General features: G+C 44.0%; 1 protein-coding gene and 1 pseudogene across 1 annotated transcript; both read left to right on the top strand.

The window, feature by feature from the left end:
• Positions 1-803: 803 nt before the first annotated feature.
• Positions 804-4,057, top strand: LOC115687100 (geraniol 8-hydroxylase-like; annotated as a pseudogene).
• Positions 4,058-5,238: 1,181 nt separating this feature from the next.
• Positions 5,239-7,657, top strand: LOC115687099 (geraniol 8-hydroxylase-like). The gene is made up of 2 exons (XM_056319727.1): positions 5,239-6,188; positions 6,804-7,657. Exons 1-2 carry the CDS (start codon positions 5,277-5,279, stop codon positions 7,407-7,409), a joined length of 1,518 nt encoding a protein of 505 aa, XP_056175702.1. The 5' UTR covers positions 5,239-5,276; the 3' UTR covers positions 7,410-7,657.
• The last annotated feature ends 11,845 nt before the right edge of the window (positions 7,658-19,502 follow it).

The raw sequence follows: 19,502 nt of genomic DNA, 5'->3' as shown, positions 1-19,502 counted from the left end.
CACCCGGTCCACCACCTCTTCCGGTGATTGGTAACCTCCTCGAGTTCGCCGATCTTCCGCACAAGTCCCTCGCCAAGCTCGCTCGCACCTATGGCCCCATCATTAAGCTCCGCCTCGGGTTCATAACCACTATAGTCATCTCGTCACCTAGAGTCGCCAGAGAAATCCTCCAAGCCCACGATGCATCTTTTTCGAGCCGCATGGTCCCCGCCACGATAACTGCATTCAAGCAAGACGCGCTCACCATTTCATATGTTAGTGCAGCCAGGAGCTACTAACGAAATTTAGTATAATATTTTCCCGACGATGCCCACCATTTCATATACAGCTTCTAATATACGAGTTTTATGTTCATTGATATCAAATAGTCAATCTAAGACTCCATAGTTTTCTAATTGTAAATTATAATGCCCGAGTTTCGAATAAATAGTTACTTTTGTAAATATTAGGTTTATTATATATATTAAGAGCTAAAGAAAAAAACTAATGGGACGCGTCCTACTTCCGTCGCCACCATGCTCAGCTACTTACAAGCTTTTCAAAACTGTAATGTACCGATGACTTTAATGTTCCTTGTCTCATTTTCATTTTGCTTGCAATTCATGTTTCTGTCTTTTTTTTTGCGCATGGGTAAAATGTGCAGCCCATGTGGGGATTCACAGTTGGTTTCAACTAGCTAAAGATGAAGATAGGAACATGGAGCAAATTCGTACACAATAGGAAAAGTAAGAAACGATAATTTGATACGTGACATTTCGAAACCCTCTATATATATCCAATTCTTGGTATATTGAATGGAAGATGTCGAGTGAGTCATACCAGTTCTCCACCCTTATCATATACTAGAAGACAGAGAGAGAGATGGATTTATTGGCTTTGATACTATGTGCTTACCTCGTTTTGGTTTTAGTCCATGCTCTACGTTTTCTCAAGAAAAAGGCCAGCACGAGTCCCTCCAATCTCCCACCCGGTCCTCCACCTCTTCCTGTGATCGGTAACCTCCTCGAGCTCGGTGATCTTCCGCACAAGTCCCTCGCCAAGCTCGCTCGCACTTATGGCCCCATCATCAAGCTTCAACTTGGTCATAAAACCACAATTGTTGTTTCATCTCCAGCAATCGCAAGAGAGATCCTCCAAACCCACGATGCAATCTTCTCCAACCGCACGATCCCCGACTCAATCACTGCCTTGAGGCAAGGCAAGACGAGCTCGGCTTGCCTTGGGTCCCCATCTCACCTCTTTGGAGGAACCTTAGAAAGATATGCAATTTGCACATATTCTCTCACAAGAAGCTCGAGTCCGATCAACACATCCGCCACGAGAAAGTTCAAGAGCTTGTCGGCTACATCAAGAGAAGCCTGTCCACGGGTGATGCTGTCGATATAGGCGAAGTGGCTTTCAAAACTGTAGTCAATCTATTGTCAAAGACCATGTTGTCCGAGGATTTGGCCGACCCGTCCGGTTCGGCGAGAGACTTCAAGGACCTTGTTTGGTGCATCATGGTCGAGGCCGGAAACCCAAACCTGGCGGATTATTTCCCCGCGCTTAAGAGGATCGACCTACAAGGCTCGAGGCAGCGTATGACGGTCTATTTCATGAAGATTTTCGAGCTCTTCGACAGCTTGATCGAGAAGAGGTTGCGAGATAGGGCAACGGTTGGTTCAATTAGAAAGAACGATGTGTTAGACACACTGCTTGATGCAAGAGAAGACAAGAGCCCGGACGTGGACATTTTCCTCATCAAGCACTTTCTCTTGGTACTTTTCAAGTACTTTGATCATGCTTTTTTTGCCTTAGTTATCATTTTCATCAACGTAGCAATTAATGGAATTTTAGTACTGGCCTTCACTTTTCTACCTTGGATTGGCTTTTCATTAGTTTTTACTTCTTCTTTTTTAACTCTTGATCTCGCGAACTTTTACTTATTCGATATAAGATGCTCAAAACTTTCAAAATGTGATTAGTATCAACTTGTAGATTCGCATACAATTTTTTAAAATCTTTTTGAATATAGACAATTTTTTGAGTTAGGAACCCGTATTAAGACAAGGCACGGTTCGGTCTTTTGTTAATTATCACTGGCTACATCAATGAAGGTGAAGATTGAGTTTTTCTAATAATTCTTTGAATGCTAAAAGTTGTGGAAAAGTGTCAGAAAAGTCTTAAATCTATTGCATCAATGCTAATTTAGTCATAACGTTTTAATGGTGCTAATTTAGTCCTAAACCTTTTGACCTAGGGCCAATCCAGTCATTCCGACTAATTTTGGTCGAATATTGCTGACGTGGACGTTAGCCGACCTATGTGACTCGGTCAACGTTGACGTAGATAACTTTTAATATTTTTCGATTTATTTATTTTTCCTTTTTTTCTTTTCTTTTTCTTTCCTGTTGTTTTCCTTCCCTTCTTTCTTCCTCCAATCGGTCACCAGACCTCGACGATCGGCCAGAGAAGAGGGCCGGCGAGGTCAACCTGGTGAGCCTTGCGAGGGGTTGGGCGACGCACGACCTCGCCCAGCCACTAGCGAGGGCTCGAGCCTCGCCGACCCTCGCCTCTGGCAAGTCGCTCAGGCGAGGCCAGCCCTCGTCGGCTACCGGAGGAAACAGGAGAAAAAAAGAAAATTAAATATATAATATAAAAAATAATTAAAATATTATTAAAAATGTATCGTCAGCGCCATTCGGCGTCCAAGTCAGCAATATTCAGCCAAAATTAGCTAGGAGGACTAAATTGAATTTAGGTCAAAAGATTTAAAACTAAATTAATACCAATACAATAAGTTTAGCACTTTTTTAACACTTTTCTTAAAAGCTTATTGAACGAACAATCATTTGAATAAAGATATGTCATAGATATACTGTTTACTCACGTGGATCCTACATATGTCGGATTTTGACGTGGACGTGGACGGTGAACCGGACCCAAGCAATACCTTTCTTATTTGTTTTCTTTCGATAATGCAATAGAGCTGAAAATTTTGAATGCAAAAGTTGGTTTACAGGATAATTTTGCAAGTTGTTATTAGTTTGTGCATATGCCCATCTAGTTACAATAGCGATTTCTAGCTTATCTTATCTCTTTATAAAAGAAATTTGTAAATATGTAGAGATATAAATTGTTCGTTAAAATATCAGTAAATAAAAAGTTCATGTATCACAATGACATGCATCGTTTAATATCTCTTGTGGTGGACACTTATAGGACTTATTTGTTGCGGGAACGGACACTACTTCGAGCACACTAGAATGGTCATTGTCCGAGCTACTCCACAGTCCCGAGAAGCTCTCTAGAGCGCAAGCCGAGCTCAATCGAGTCATTGGCAAAGGGAAACCCATAGAAGAATCTGAAATCGCTCGCATGCCCTACTTACAAGCCATCATAAAAGAGACTCTCTGGATCCACCCCCCAGTTCCTCTCTATCTTCCTCGCAAATCGGGATTGGAAACCGAGATCGGTGGTTTCACTATCCCAAAGGGTGCACAAGTTCTTGTGAATGTGTGGGCTATAGGAAGAGACCCTAGCATTTGGAAAGACCCGGATGTGTTCGTGCCGGAGCGATTTCTAGGGTCCGAAATCGATGTGAAGGGACAAGATTTTGAGCTAGCTCCGGTCGGTGCCGGTAGGCGCATATGTCCCGGCTTGCCGTTGGCCTTGAGGATTTTGCATTGGATGCTTGGTTCGCTCATAAACTCCTTCAATTGGGAGCTCGAAGGCGGGGTCAAGCTAGAGGACATGAGCATGGAAGAGAAGTTTGGGATCACCTTGCAAAGAGCTCAACCTCTCAGAGTTATTCCCAAGCCAGTTTGAAAAGAATGTAGTACTTTTTTTTGTATGAACGAAAACAAGAGAGCACTTACTGCTTATTATGTTTGTATAAAGGGTATGAGCCAGACTCAAAGTCAAGTCCTAGATGTTGATGATAGAAACAACGCATAGACCTACATACCTAAAATGTTCGTGTACTTTAGAAATACTATCACTCTATTCCGAAGGTCGAAAACTTTCATTATTACTACCCTAAATTCCCAATTCGCTTTCAGTTGGAGGCTTATCACAAGTGACTGCTCAATGTGACTATAAGTTGTTAATATGATGGGTGAAGATCCTTTATCCTTGTATTGTGTTCTCGATTTGCATCCCAACAATCTCGACCATCAAATTAATGCATTTATAGTGACAAGTTTTTATCACGTGAATTAACATTTGAGATGGTAGAGACATCGCAAGAAAATGCGATAAGGATAGAGGATCTCTTTCCACTACTATAATCGTGTCCCCTCCAAGGAGCATTGTGCTGCATAATGATTTGAATAGTTTATTAGCGAAGGGAATACCACATTAACCCCAAAAAAGTTAATAGTGATGAAAATGCCTGAGACGCAGTTGAAACAAACAAGATACTTTTATGAAAGTTCATGGAATAACATTTACGCTACGTGTTTTTTTTTATAGTAAAACTAGTCGTATTAATGATGACAGATGTCGCATGTATTTAAAAAAAGGCTATACAATCCGTTTATTTAATGTTTCTCCACTATGAATCCATTAATTAAGCCAACATCAAATGTGATCCTTGATTAGATAAGAATGGGCCTATTCGGCCGAATATAATCTCGAATTAAATAAGAAAAAATCGAAACCGAATTCAACAAAATTAGCGACAAGAGGAAAATGAAAAGAGAGGTTTACTTGTCATTTACATGTCCAGTTTATAAGATTTAGCTACTAATTTTTCATTCGAAAGACATTGAAAATCGAAGGGAAATTCAATTATAAGAATCTATCTCGCGATAACAAAAAAGCTTTTTTTGACAAAGATGATTAACATTAATGAAAATTTTGGGACCGCCATGACGAGAGCCCGTATACAAATACATCCATCATGAAATTTGATTGAAGATTCTTTTCATTGGGAAAAAAGAAAACGTTATCTTTACGATCCTTCTCCACTTCCGATGAGATAATCGAGGGTTTGGTGGAGGCCAACGTGCTACAACTGTCACACACGTGTTTTGGCAGTAAATGTCTTATCAGTACTATCATTTTTTATTATTATTACTATCATACCTGTCTCTTCCATTTTTCTTTGCGCTTGGGTCTTTACCCACGTGGGGATTGCCCCTTCAACTAAGCTAAAGGATCGGAAAAGGAGGCAGTGATGGCTCGACACTTGGCATTTCGAAAACCCTATACTATACGCACATCCATGCCTTGTGCCTGTTCTCCCCGTCATAATATACAGAGAGAGAGAGAGAGAGAGAGAGAGAGAGAGAGAGATGGACTTCTGGGCGTTGATTCTGTGTGCTTCCCTCGTTTGGGTTGTAGTCCAAGCTCTTCGTTTCCTCGAGAAAAAGGCCAGCACGAGTCCCTCCAATCTCCCACCGGGTCCACCACCTCTTCCGGTGATCGGTAACCTCCTCGAGCTCGGCGATCTTCCGCACAAGTCCCTCGCCAAGCTCGCTCTCGCCTACGGCCCCATCATTAAGCTCGACCTCGGGTTCATAATCACTATAGTCATCTCGTCACCTAGCGTTGCCAGAGAAATCCTCCAAGCCCACGACCTGTCTTTTTCGAACCGCATGGTCCCCGATACGATAACTGCATTCAAGCAAGACGCGCTTGGTTTGCCCTGGGCGCCCATCTCGCCTCTATGGAGAAACCTAAGGAGAGTATGCAACCTACACATATTCACCAACAAGAAGCTCGACGCGACTCAACAATTGCGTCTCAAGAAAGTAGAAGAGCTTCTTGCCCACGTTAAGATAAGCGCTCAAGTCGGCGATGCAGTGGACATCGGTGAAGCGGCTTTCAGGACGACCCTTAACTTCTTGTCCAACACCATTTTCTCCTTGGATTTAGCAGACCCTTCTTCTGTTTCTGCTACCGAGTTCAAGAAGATCGTTTCCCGTATCACGGTCGAGGCCGGAAAACCTAACATTGCAGATTATTTTCCAGTGCTCAAGAAGATTGACCCGCAAGGTTCGAGGCGTCGAATGAAGATGTATTTCGGGCAATTGTTGGATATGTTCGAGGGATTGATACGGAAAAGGTTGCAGATGAGGGCAGCATCGGATTATGCTAGGAAGGACGATGTACTGGATACACTAATTGATATATGTGAAGATAAGAATGAGGACATGGAGATCTTTCAAATCAAGCACTTAATGTTGTTATGTTTGGCAATTTCTGTCTATGCTCTTAAGTAACTATTGATCTTTTTCTGGCTCAATTCCCATCAGCAAATTAGGTGCTTAACTGACTAATATGCCGAACGCTTAAATTGCTGGAACAGAAGACATACATTTTTCGAGGAAAAATGGCACTAAAATTCCTAAGCTTTATGTATAAATCCAGTCTTAGACTACTCAATTGGTATAATTAAGATCTAAACCTTCTTCAAAAAATTCAATCCTGTTATTTTGGTGAACAGTACCAAAAGTTGTTAATTTGAAATTCTTAAATTGCACTTTCTGAAACAATTCCGAGTTTGGATTGCATTTTCCGATAAAGGTTTAGACTCAAATTGCCCCAATTGAAAGGATTAGGAAGCGATTGCAAATGTCAATAGGTATTTGATAATTGATTGTACTTCATGCATGGAATTTAGCACTTATGGTATAATCATTTCATTTTTGTAATTTTTAAATTCATGATGTATTATAGCATTGCTTCTCTATATATGGCTCTTCTTGCTTGTACCAATAGTTTTAGGAGTAGGAATTTTTATACCATTTCATGCTCAATTTGCAGCTCAGCTATTATTCAACCAAGCGATTTTACTCATATTTGTTCGTTGAACATAGGAATTGTTTGTCGCGGGCACCGATACAACTTCTAACACATTAGAATGGGCAATGGCCGAGCTACTCCACAATCCGGATAAACTATCAAGAGCCCAAACGGAGCTCGATCAAGTCATCGGAAAAGGCAATCTCGTCGATGAATCAAACATCGCTCGCTTACCCTATTTACAGGCCATCGTCAAGGAAACTTTCCGCTTGCACCCAACAGTTCCATTACTCCTCCCTCGGAAATCAGGGGCGGAATTAGAAATCAGCGGCGTCACCGTGCCGGAAGGCGCACAAGTCTTCGTCAACGTATGGGCCATAGGGAGAGATGGTACGTTGTGGGAGGACCCGAATGCATTTATGCCCAAGAGGTTTTTAGGGTCGGAAATGGACGTGAAGGGACAAAGTTTCGAGCTGATTCCATTTGGCGGAGGTCGGCGTGTATGTCCAGGCTTGCCATTGGCCTTGAGGATGTTGCATATGATGTTGGGTTCGCTCCTCAATTGCTTCAATTGGAAGCATGAAGGTGGGATTGAACCTGAAGACATGAACATGGACGACAAATTTGGCCTCACCTTACAAAAGGATCAACCACTGAGAGCTGTGCCAACGTTGGTGTAGGCAGTGAGCAATGAGTGTTCTCCAACTTTGCCAATTTGGAATCTCTGGATGCAAACTTTGATGTATGGTTTGACTTGATAACGAATGTGGTAACGTTAGAGATGGTCATCTTCTTAGGGAAAAGGGAAAGTCTCCTAAAAATATCAAATGAAGAGGCGGAAAATTTTTAGGTCTTTAAGCAAGTGAAACTGATTTTCTACGAGCTCTTTCATTGAAGACATCCAATGATATGAAGTTTGTCCCACTAATTAGTGAATTAATTTTGATGAACTTTCTTAACATGACCGACATTTATTAATTCATTTACTATTCAAGAGTCATGAGTATTGACACCTAGATTTTAGCTATCATATTTATTGTATAAGAAGATAAGGGATCGTCCACGACCCCTAAACAAAACATATCAATATTGCATTGTTCGTATACACGTCGCACGTAGGTTCTAATGGCTAATTCATTTTGTCAGCTGGGCCCCAAATATGAGGCGGACCCAGTAAACATAAAATGACCGACGTGATCGTATCTTTCATGCAATGATTTTCCGCTAAATATAGTGGTCAATGAAATATTCCGTGGGCCTATGCACTTCAGCTGCAAGGCTTGGCCTACGCTTCAATTCCATGCCAACCAAACAATTAATAGAGTCAAAGTACAAGAAAAACATATTATTGATCACAATTTGAAATTGGAAGTCAAACTAGTAATCCACAAGTGGTTTAGCAAAGGCCCCTAATGTTGAAATTTAACCAAGGTCACATGAAACTGAGGAAGAAAGGGAAATAGGGATTTTGTGCTTTGAAATTAGACACGAACAAAGCCCATGATCATGTTGAGTGGGATTTCCTCGACTTGGTAATAATTCTTATGGGTTTCGATAGGAACTTGGTAAATTGGATAATGGTGTGTGTTATGTAACACCCCCACCTCGGGGTTATTCATGTGACATCCCGTTCATTATTATCTTTCGTTACACACAAGCGGAAGCATAATTTCGGGACAATCATATTCAAAACAACATCGGAATTTAGACAAGCAACATCATGAGCAAACCTTATGTTTACAGTGCATGCAAACATGTTTTAACAAGCCATTCGGGCCATGGCAAACAACACATAATTCACACGCACTATAAATAGCAAAACTCGGCTGGGTGATCCTATCCCCTCTACTTCGTCTTCTCGCTTCTAACTCCATCCACATCTCCTCCCCACTTCCCGTCCGCATGGCCAATCTACACCCCACCTGTGGCATGCCCCGGAGCCGGCTCGCCTACACCGCCAAAAGGTCCATTGAACCCACGTAAGGGTCCAACCCATTCTCCGTCAGTGTAGCCATGCCATGCTACGTACGGGTGAGGCACCAAGTCCGTTAGGCCCTCATCGACCATCACATATGTCGTGATCCGGCGGTAGGCTCGGCCTTCTCGGGCATCTATCACGGTGAGCATTTTTGTTCTCATTTCCACGGGATTGCCGAACCGGGTTGGGGAAGACGCCATTCTTCGGACCTAAAAAGCAAACAACGGGGGATGAGTCGGGGAGACTCAGCAAGTAAACCTAGTATTTCAAGCGAGGACGAGGGGATCGCCGTTAGCACAAGTCGGCCCTTACCGCACCCGCATCGATGGTAAATCAATAGCAAAATTCATACAAGAGAACATCAAGCATGGCTATAACATGTGCACCTTGCCATTCAAGTCTCGGTTCTATCTCCAAAACAAACGTCAAACACGAAACATGATTAAATCGAGAAATGAACCAACTACAACCAACCAAACGATCGAGAAACGGTCCAAGCAAACCATGTCATAATGTATCACAACTTCCTTTCCCGATATTAGGAAGTTTACTTACACAACGACTAACAAAACTAGAGAACGAGGTAGAGACAGGCGAGCTCGGGTGATCTTCGGGCTTTCTCTTTGCTTGGCCGACTAATACGAGGTACACAAAGGCCAAACCGTGGGCTCTTGGATGGAAACGAGGAGAAACACGGGCCGGTTCGGGACTTCTTGGGCGTGGGCTTCTCAGGCCGAAACGTGAGAAAAACAAGAAATAAAAGGGAGAGGAAGGTGATGGAGAAGTTGGCGTGAGAATAGAGAGGGGGGTGTCATGCCATTTATAGAAGGCTTGGAAAACCCTAGAAAACCCTAGAATAAGCAATAATGGAGGGGCCTCTTAAGTCAAAAGTTATGATGGCATGCATTAAATATTCTTAATGACTACGGCCAAAAGATAATGATGAAGGGCCAAGCTTATCCATGCCATTATTGGCCCTCTCTCTCTCTCTCTCTCTTGGCTAATCTCTTGAGCGGGCTCTCTCTCTCTCGGCTACCATTTTCCTTAGCCGACTCTCCTCTTGGTTCTAGCAATAATTGGTGTCCGAGGCATTAAATGCAAGGGACAACTCAGCTTATCTTCATTAATGGCATGTCATGATGAAGAGGCCTCCAAAGTCTAATGTCATTAATTAGGCTTCTTGAACAAGCTTCATTCTTGGCCATTCATTTCCAAACTTAGCTTCAAGTCTTGAACTAGGAGTCATGATGGTCTAAAGGCCCTAAAACTTGGAGAGCAAGTTGCATTATTGGTCTTTTCTCTCTCACCCTTGGCCGTGAGTCATCTTACTGTGCGTGAATGATGGCATTGGTTATCAAGATTCCATTATAGAATCATTCCAAAAGAACACATTTCAGCTTCTGCCACTATATGTAAAGCCTCATTTTCCCCTTCATATGACCTCCAATAAAAGTGTAACATATCTCATTTGAAAGATCATAACGTGTAAATTAAATCACCAGAAGACATCAAGTCGAAATTCTAATGTTCTCATATAGAAATCGATGAATCTTTGAAATCTGACAAAACCGGACAGCTTTCCGCTGTTCACAAAATCGGACTTGAAAACATAGTAAATGGACTCCTAAAATTCTCAAATTTGAATATTTCATAAACAAGGCCTTAACAAACATTTCTCATGAAGAACACAAAATTGGAATCTTTCTGTAAACACCATTTTTAGTAGCTCAAAGACAGACTAAAAACAGTTCACTGGAACAGAATTCTTGTTTCTCAAATTAAGCGCTGTCCAGAATCCAAATCACCTCCAAAAATTCCCAAATTTATATATGTTATAGAAAAGGAAGTTCTCAACAACTTTTGTGAGGAAACTTTTCCAAAATCGTCCCAGAAAATCTTGTAGAAAATGAATAAAGGGTGAACATCACCGAAATACCCATTCTAGACAGTTTTACACGATCCAGAAATTAGGCTGTCGTACTACTCATATCAAGTCCAAAAATTCCGAAATTAAAGTATGTAAAACTTCAAGATGTTTGGAGAAACTTTCAAGAGGGAAGTGTTTGGAAATTCGGATCACAAAAGTCTCCACAAAAATAACAAAACGAAGGGGTACAAAGGATCTAAAACTGTATTTTCCAAAACAAGAGTAAAATTTGAATCCAATTAAAAAACTACTAAACTTAAACCATAGCCATTTCCCAGGGACTAAAATTGAGGATGTTACATGTTAGGTCAGTTTCATATAAATTGCATATAAATGGTAAAAATTGCAGGTCAAGTGTATCTTCCGAGAGGAATTAGATAGGGAGATCCTCTCTTTCATTATTTGTTTATCTCAGTGGTTGATGTTCTCTCACATATGTTAGTGCAACCAGGAGCTACTAACAAAATTTAGTATAATTTTTCCCCAATGATGCCCACCATTTCATATATAGCTTCTAATATACGAGTTTTATGTTGGTTGATATCAAATAGTCAATCTAAGACTCCATAGTTTTCTAATTGTAAATTATAATGCACGAGTTTCGAATAAATAGTTACTTTTGTAAATATTAGGTTTATTATAAATATTAAGAGGGAAAGAAAAAAACTAATGGGACCCGTCCTACGTCCGTCGCCACCATGCTCAGCTACTTACAAGCTTTTCAAAACTGTAATGTACCGATGACTTTTATGTTCCTTGTCTCGTTTTCATTTTGCTTGCAATTCATGTTTCTGTCATTTTTTTTGCGCGTGGGTAAAATGTGCAGCCCATGTGGGGATTGACAGTTGGTTTCAACTAGCTACAGATGAAGATAGGAACATGGAGCAAATTCGTACACAATAGGAAAAGTAAGAAACGATAGCTTGATACGTGACATTTCGAAACCCTATATATATATATATATATATATATATATATATATATATATTGAAATATCTAATATATTGAGAAAATAAACAATGGATATGAGATATGCTACTAGTTCTAGCAACGTTGAAAATATATCCTAGTATAAAAGTGCAGATTTCTACACAGAAAACTATTAAATAAATAAAATTAAATAAAAGCGCGAGCATTATAAATAATAAAGAGACCGTAAACAATATATAAAACTATAAGAAGAATTGCAAGGAATTCTAGACCAACCATGTAGGTGGTATTGCTAAGAAAAGGGTAAAACGGTAAGAAGAAGTAAGGATATATATAACAATTGCAGAGAACTGCTTTAATCTAAAGTACAGACCTTCCACAGGCGGTTCGACCTGCCGTTTGTGGGGTATGTAGTATGTTAATGCAAAAAGGAAATTAGAGAAATGACTGGTATATAAACAATATTGAAAGATTACAACAATAGTATTGAAAGGTTACAGGATGTAGATATCGAAATACAAGTGCAGTAGTAAGGAAATTTCTTTGGTAGAAAGTGATGGATCTTATGGAGTTTCGAATGAAACTTTGTGTTTCCTGAGAATAGTTATAGCAGATGTCTGCAGACTATATTTCTCGAAAGGAAACTAAGATCTAGAGGGTTATATGAAAATTCTGAACAGGGATCAGAAACTTACTGGTTATGGAAAGGTTATAGAAAGGTTTGAGATGAATGATCTCTTATTCTCTCGAAGGAGGCTTGGAGAGATCCGGGGAAGTTGGAGAGGTTTTGAACTCAGAGAGAAAGGGTCTGAAGAAGTTCTGCCCCTCTGAAGTGAGTGAGGTCTGGTTATATAAGAGGGCTGGGTTCCTGTAGAAATAGTTCACGGGTAGTACTGTAGTAAGTAAGTCCACAGTGTTATAGTGAACAGTGACCGAACATAATTATGAAGTTCTGAGAAAAGAAAAAGTTGACAGACTTCTTTCGGCTTAGAAATTATGAAAACAGCCAAAATAGCCTGGAGTCTTTCGGCGCCTTGTCCTTAGGAGAATCTGGAGAGATCTTCCACCAGTTCAAGCTCTTCTTCTTCTTCATCCTTCACACTTGCCCAATTGTGAGGAATGGGAGCAAATCCTGGAATCCCATAGCAGTCATCTTCATTGGAATTGCCACTATGATGGGAATGAGAAGAACTGGTTTCTTCAATTTCGGAAAGGGCTTGTTTCAGCATTCCTGCTAGCTGTTGATGAGACTTGGCAGATGCTAACTTAGAAAGTACAAACCCTTTGTCATGTAGAAAGGGGGTGATATCTTCAGAAGTGTTTGGAGCATTGCCCCTAGAAAACAGCCATTCTGAGACGGCTTGCTTAGTGACTCTATCAAAAAATTTGAAACCATCCCACCATTTGACTTTGAATCGTCTTATGAGAATGGGGATGCCAGTTTCAGAGGCTTTTCTATGCTCAAAATACCATCCGAGGACCCATGATACTCCAAAAATAATAGAAAAAGAGCATTAGTATGGGGGAATTTTTCTCAAATGGCAGTTGTCACGCCCCGCACCCTACGAGCGCGCGGTCATCCCTCGATGGTCGATCATTGAACGCGACGTCCTAGGACGCGTCGCCGACCCAAACGAAACACCCAACAATAAAGGCAAGCGAAAGCGAAATTAATTAACCCAGACAATAAACAATGACAAAGGGATAGCACGAAACAATAATTGCATACCATCATAAAGTAGTCACTATACAAAACGATAACTCGGGCTACCAATTTAGAACCACAATTTTCAAAAGGGGGCGGTGGTTGACAAGCTTATCTCCTCTACAAAAGGTACTCAAAAGACAGGGTAAATGATCTATTCTTCAATCCCTGTGGTGCTCTGGCGGCATCTCCGAATCGATTACGGTCGTGGATCTGAAATGGTTATATAATAACCGTGAGAACGAGTCTCAATAAGCAACCCCCTAAACCCCACGTAGGCCAATGCGTACCCAGACAAGTCATACATGCAATCTATCCCATAACATATAAAATTCGCATCATTGTACTTACCTCGTCATCAAACCCATGTCAACTCTACACGTTAGTCGTCACGTGATAATGCAATGATACTAATTAAATAACACATCACAATCGCTCAAACACCAACCACGCTTTCACTCAATCAATCCAACTAATTCAACCAGCCAATTCAATCACACTCAATTCGCATACGTGGCCGAGCAACTTTCTCACGACCTCCCAAGTCCTTTCACACGGCCCGCGTCAACACGCCTCAAGCCAGCCCTCAGATCAAGCCGGGCTCAGTCCCGCGTAACCACGCCTCAGGACATTTCTCTCGACCCGCGTAACCACGCCTCAGGTCATTACTTGCCTTTCTAGCCACACCCGCGTAACCACGCCTCAGGTTGGCAGCCCTCAGATCAAGCCGGGCTCAGTCCCGCGTAACCACGCCTCAGGACATTTCTCTCGACCCGCGTAACCACGCCTCAAGTCATTACTTGCCTTTCTAGCCACACCCGCGTAACCACGCCTCAAGTTGGCAGCCCTCAGATCAAGCCAAGCTCAGTCCCGCGTAACCACGCCTCAGGACATTTCTCTCATGCACATGCACCACCACACAATCTGTCATCTAACACGTCGTACATTTCACAATCAAATTACCAAGCTCACACCAATGTCAATCTGACACACTATAACAACCAATTTAATTCACACTCCCCACATCAGTCCACCGATCCGACATTCATGTCGACACATTCAAATAATCCAATTCACCCACAAGCGCCACGACAATTCAGTCAGGCATATTTATCTCAGTCAATCACTAAATCAACCGCATAATTATCGCCACAATAATTCACCAATTAAGCACAATCAGTCTAATTAGCCCACGCCTAATTAAATTCCTAAGCCGGTACTAAATTTCACCCTAAACAAGTCTAAAAATACCCAAAGTACTAGGTAGGGTTTAGGAAGTCACTTACCTAAGTTTGGCCCGGGAAAAGTCGGCTCGGCCCAAAATGGCCCGGGTGAACAGTACCGGACTGGGCGCAGGCGCGGGCCAACAGGCGCGGTGGCCGGCCAACGCGAGCACAATGGCCGATCGGCGTGCTTGGCGCGCGGGCGCAATGGCCGTGCGGCGTGCCAGGGGGCGCACGGGCGATCGAACGGACGGGCGACGCGCCCGGGTCGGACGGGTGCACGGCGCGGGCGAGCTCGGCCACATGGCCCGGCCGGCTCGGGCCGCTTGGCTACGGCCTGGGCTGGCCCGAGCCGCTGGGCCATGGCCCGGGCTGGGCTGGTCAGGGCCGGTTGGCTAGGCCGGGTTTGGCTGCGATCGGCGGCGGCGGCGACTACGGCGACGGTGACGGTAGCGCGGTGGTGGCGAGCGGCGACGACGAGCTGCAGGAAGGTGGAGGTCGGCCGAGGGTGGGGGCGAGAGGGAGAGAGAGAGGAGGCTGGGGCTGAGGGGGGTGACGGACCGGCGGCGACGCGGCGGCACAGCGCGGCGACGGCAATGGGCAGCTGCGACAGCGACGCGGCGGCGACGAGCTGGAGGAGAGATGGAGGTCGGCCTGGGCGGTGAGGGCGAGGGTGAGGGAGAGAGAAGCCGGGGCCGAGAAGGGGGCAGCTACGGCGAGCCGGCCTGGACGAGCAACACTGACGGGCGAGCTGGGCCGGGCGAAAGCCGACGACGGGGTGGCTAGGCGACGCGGCACCGGAACGGTGAATGAGCCGACGAGCTCACGCCGCTGAGGAGGAGGAGGCAGAAGGCGCAGCCTGGGCGAGGCTACCGGCGACACGGCGCTCGACGACGGCGCGGGGAGGACGGCGGCATCAGCGGCTGGTGGGGCGGCGTTGGGCGGAGGCAGAACGGCGGTCGAACGGCGTTCGGCGAGCAGGGCACAGCGGAGTAGAACCAGTCGGGGGGAAAAGAAGCCAACGAGGAAGAAGAAGCGGAGAAGAGAGAGAGAAACGAAAAGAAAAGAAAAAGAAATAGGAGAGAGAGAGAGTTGCATGGGGAAGGGGGGAGGGAGACGTGCACGCAAGGGGGGCAGACGCGGCGTGCAGAGGAGAGAGAGAGAGAGAGAGAGAGAGAGAGAGAGAGAGAGAGAGAGAGACTCAAAGTCAAACCTCTCACTCGAGTGCGATCCAACGGACACGGTTCAAACCCAAAAACGATCTAACGGTCCCCTATAATCCTAATTAATAATATAGGAAAATGGCCAAAATAAAATATGCCAAAACACACCACGAGGGAGGTCTACCAGTCCAAATCCGCACCCGGTCAAAAATCCACTTTTCACATACTCCGGGTAATACCGACGCTGGCCACAATAATATCGACACCGTCCAATTAAATTCGTCCCGGAACTCCGAGAAATTCGACACCAAAGTTTGGGCTCTAAATAACGGCCAAATTCGATCGAGTGCGATTCTAGCGAAATCTCTAATTTAAAAATAATAAAATCCCAGGAGTGATCAGTTCCGGGCGAGATTTTATTATAAGCGCACTGACGAATTATACGTTTTGTAAATCCCAAAAATGGGCCAAAATTCGGAATGTCACAACTCTTCCCCCCTTACAAAAATTTCGTCCTCGAAATTTACAATCCAACCCAACTATTCAAACAAATGGGGGTATTAGTGTCACATCAACTCTTCACTTTCCCACGTCGCACCTTCAGTTCCATGGTGCTCCCAAATCACCTTGACCATCGGAATTTTCTTGTTCCGCAGCATTCTTTCTATTCTGTCCTCGATCCGAACTGGCTTTTCCACATACGACACTCTGTCGTCCATGTCTATCTCTTCGTAGTTCAGCACGTGGGTCGGGTCCGGTTCATACTTTCTTAACATTGACACGTGGAATACGTTGTGCACTTGAGACAAATTTGGTGGTAGCGCGAGACGATAGGCCAAGGTACCTATTCTCTCTAAGACCTCGAATGGACCCACGTACCTCGGGCTCAACTTCCCTTTCTTACCAAACCGAGATAATCCTCTCATAGGCAATACCTTGAGGAAAACGTGGTCCCCCACTTGAAATTCCAAAGGTCTACGTCTCCGGTCCGCATAATTCTTTTGGCGGCTCTGAGCGGTCTTAAGCCTATCCCGAATTATCTTGACTGTTTCGACTGATTGCTGAACCAACTCGGGACCTGTGATGCTCCTCTCACCAACTTCATCCCAACAAACCGGTGTTCTGCAAGCCCTGCCATAGAATGCCTCGAATGGTGCCATTCTGATACTTTGCTGGTAGCTATTGTTGTAGGCAAATTCCACCAAATGTAGTTGTTCCTCCCAACCACCCTTAAAATCCAAAACACATGCTCGTAGCATGTCTTCCAAGGTCTGAATCGTCCTTTCAGACTGGCCATCCGTCTGGGGATGATAGGCCGTGCTAAACTGTAACTTCGTTCCTAATGCCGCATGAAGACTTTTCCAAAAGGCGGCAGTAAATTTAGGATCCCGGTCTGAAGTGATTATCACTGGCACTCCGTGCAGACGGACTATTTGTCGCACGTAAATCTCGGCATACCTTTCCAAGGCGAAGTCCTTTCGTACTGGTAGAAAATGTGCTGACTTTGTCAATCGGTCGACTACCACCCAAATCGAATCATGACCCCTTTGACTTCTCGGTAATCCCATTACAAAGTCCATCGTGATGTGTTCCCATTTCCACTCGGGAATTTCCAATGGCTGCAACATACCACCCGGCTTACAATGTTGTGCCTTCACTTGCTGACATGTTAAACACTTGGCCACGTGCTTGGCTACGTCCACTTTCATGCCGTTCCACCAATAATGCTGTCGCAAGTTCTGATACATTTTCGTACTACCCGGGTGAATACTGTAATTGCTACGGTGTGCTTCAGACAAAATCTCTTCCTTCAGTTCTGTATCACTGGGTACACATAACCGTCCACTGAACTTTAGAATTCCATCCTCGGACACCTGAAAATCCGATTTCCTTTTTGTGGCATCCATACTTAAAATCTTCTGAGTCTCTGGGTCCGTCGATTGTAAAGCCTTAATCTTAGTCTGTATTTCTGGTTCAATCCTCAACGCTGCAAGTAGACTCGAGACATGACTCACTTCAAACTTAAATTCCGAATCCCGAACTCCCTCCAACAGAGTCCACTCCTTGACCATCATATGCGCGATACTCGATTTCCGACTCAGTGCATCCGCTACCTTATTAGCTTTTCCAGGATGATACATAATCTCGCAGTCGTAATCCTTAAGGAGTTCCATCCAACGGCGCTGTCTCATATTTAATTCCTTTTGGGAGAACAAGTACCTTAAACTTTGATGGTCCGTATAAATCTGAAATTTCTCCCCACACAGGTAGTGTCTCCAAATCTTAAGAGCGAAAATAATTGCGGCCAATTCTAAGTCATGCGTCGGATAGTTCTGCTCGTGTGGCATCAACTGTCGTGATGCGTATGCCACTACTTTCCCGTGTTGCATTAGCACGCATCCCAATCCTCTTAATGACGCATCACTGTAAATCTCATATCCTCCCGGACCTGACGGGATCGTTAACACTGGCGCGGTCGTCAATCTCTGTTTTAATTCTTGGAAGCTCCTTTCGCACTTATCCGTCCATTCAAACCTCGTCTCCTTCTTTAGTAACCGCGTCAACGACGTCGCTAATGCCGAAATCTTCTCCACGAAGCGTCTATAATAACCTGCTAGTCCGAGGAAGCTTCAAACCTCGGTTACTGTTGTCGGTCTCGGCCAATTCGTGACGGCTCCAATCTTTGTCGGGTCCACCGCAATTCCTTCTCCGGATATCACATGTCCTAAGAACGCCACTCGGTGAAGCCAGAATTCGCACTTACTGAACTTAGCGTAGAGTGCGTGTTCCCTTAAGGTCCGTAGAACCTCTTCCAAATGTACCTCGTGCTCGGCGGAACTCTTTGAATACACTAGAATATCATCTATGAACACGATCACAAACTGATCTAAAAATTCCTTGAATACCCGATTCATTAAATCCATAAAGGCTGCAGGGGCGTTCGTCAGTCCAAACGGCATCACCGTAAACTCATAGTGTCCACACCTCGTCCTAAATGCCGACTTCGGCACGTCCTCCTTCTTGATCCTCAATTGGTGATAGCCAGTCCTCAGATCGATTTTTGAAAACACTGACGCCCCTTGCAACTGATCAAATAGGTCATCAATCCTTGGCAACGGATACTTATTCTTAATGGTCACCTGGTTCAATTGTCTGTAGTCAATGCACAACCTCAAGGATCCATTCTTTTTCCTCACGAATAATACTGGAGCTCCCCATGGAGACGCACTAGGGCGAATGAAGCCTTTATCCAATAACTCTTGCATTTGGACCTTCAATTCCTTCAATTCCGACAGTGACATCCTATAAGGCGCTTTCGAGATCGGTTCCGTCCCTGGGGCTAACTCAATCGCGAACTCCACTTCTCTATCAGGTGGCAATCCCGGCAATTCCTGAGGAAAGACATCGGGAAAGTTGCACACCACGGCTATGCCTTCTAGCCTCGGCTCTCCAGCCATCGAATCGATTACATTTGCCAGAAATCCTTGGCACCCTTCATCCAACAGCTTTGTTACCTCGAGCGATGAAATCCAGGGGATCGAGGTTCCTCCTCGGTTTCCCACAAACTCAAATCTAGGATGTCCAGCTGGATTAAACTGGATTACCCTGCTACTACAGTCCATAACAGCTCTCTGTTTGACTAGCCAGTCCATACCGACAATCACATCGAAGTCATGCATACATAATACCGCCAAATCTATCCTTCCTTCTCTATCGCCAATCACTATTTTACAATCGGGACACCCAAACGTAATCAGCACTTTATCATTCAGCGGAGTAGTCACACACAGCATAACATCAAGCAATTTTGGCTCAATCCCAGATAATTCAACGAACTGCTCAGATA

Source organism: Syzygium oleosum, unplaced genomic scaffold (genome assembly GCF_021117445.2).
Source record: "Syzygium oleosum isolate NSW1041296 unplaced genomic scaffold, Sole_v2.1 Sole_v2.18, whole genome shotgun sequence".
In the NCBI taxonomy this organism is placed as follows: Eukaryota; Viridiplantae; Streptophyta; class Magnoliopsida; order Myrtales; family Myrtaceae; genus Syzygium; species Syzygium oleosum.
The sequence above is the reverse complement of the archived record's forward strand: the minus strand, read 5'-3'. Positions and strand labels throughout refer to the sequence as shown.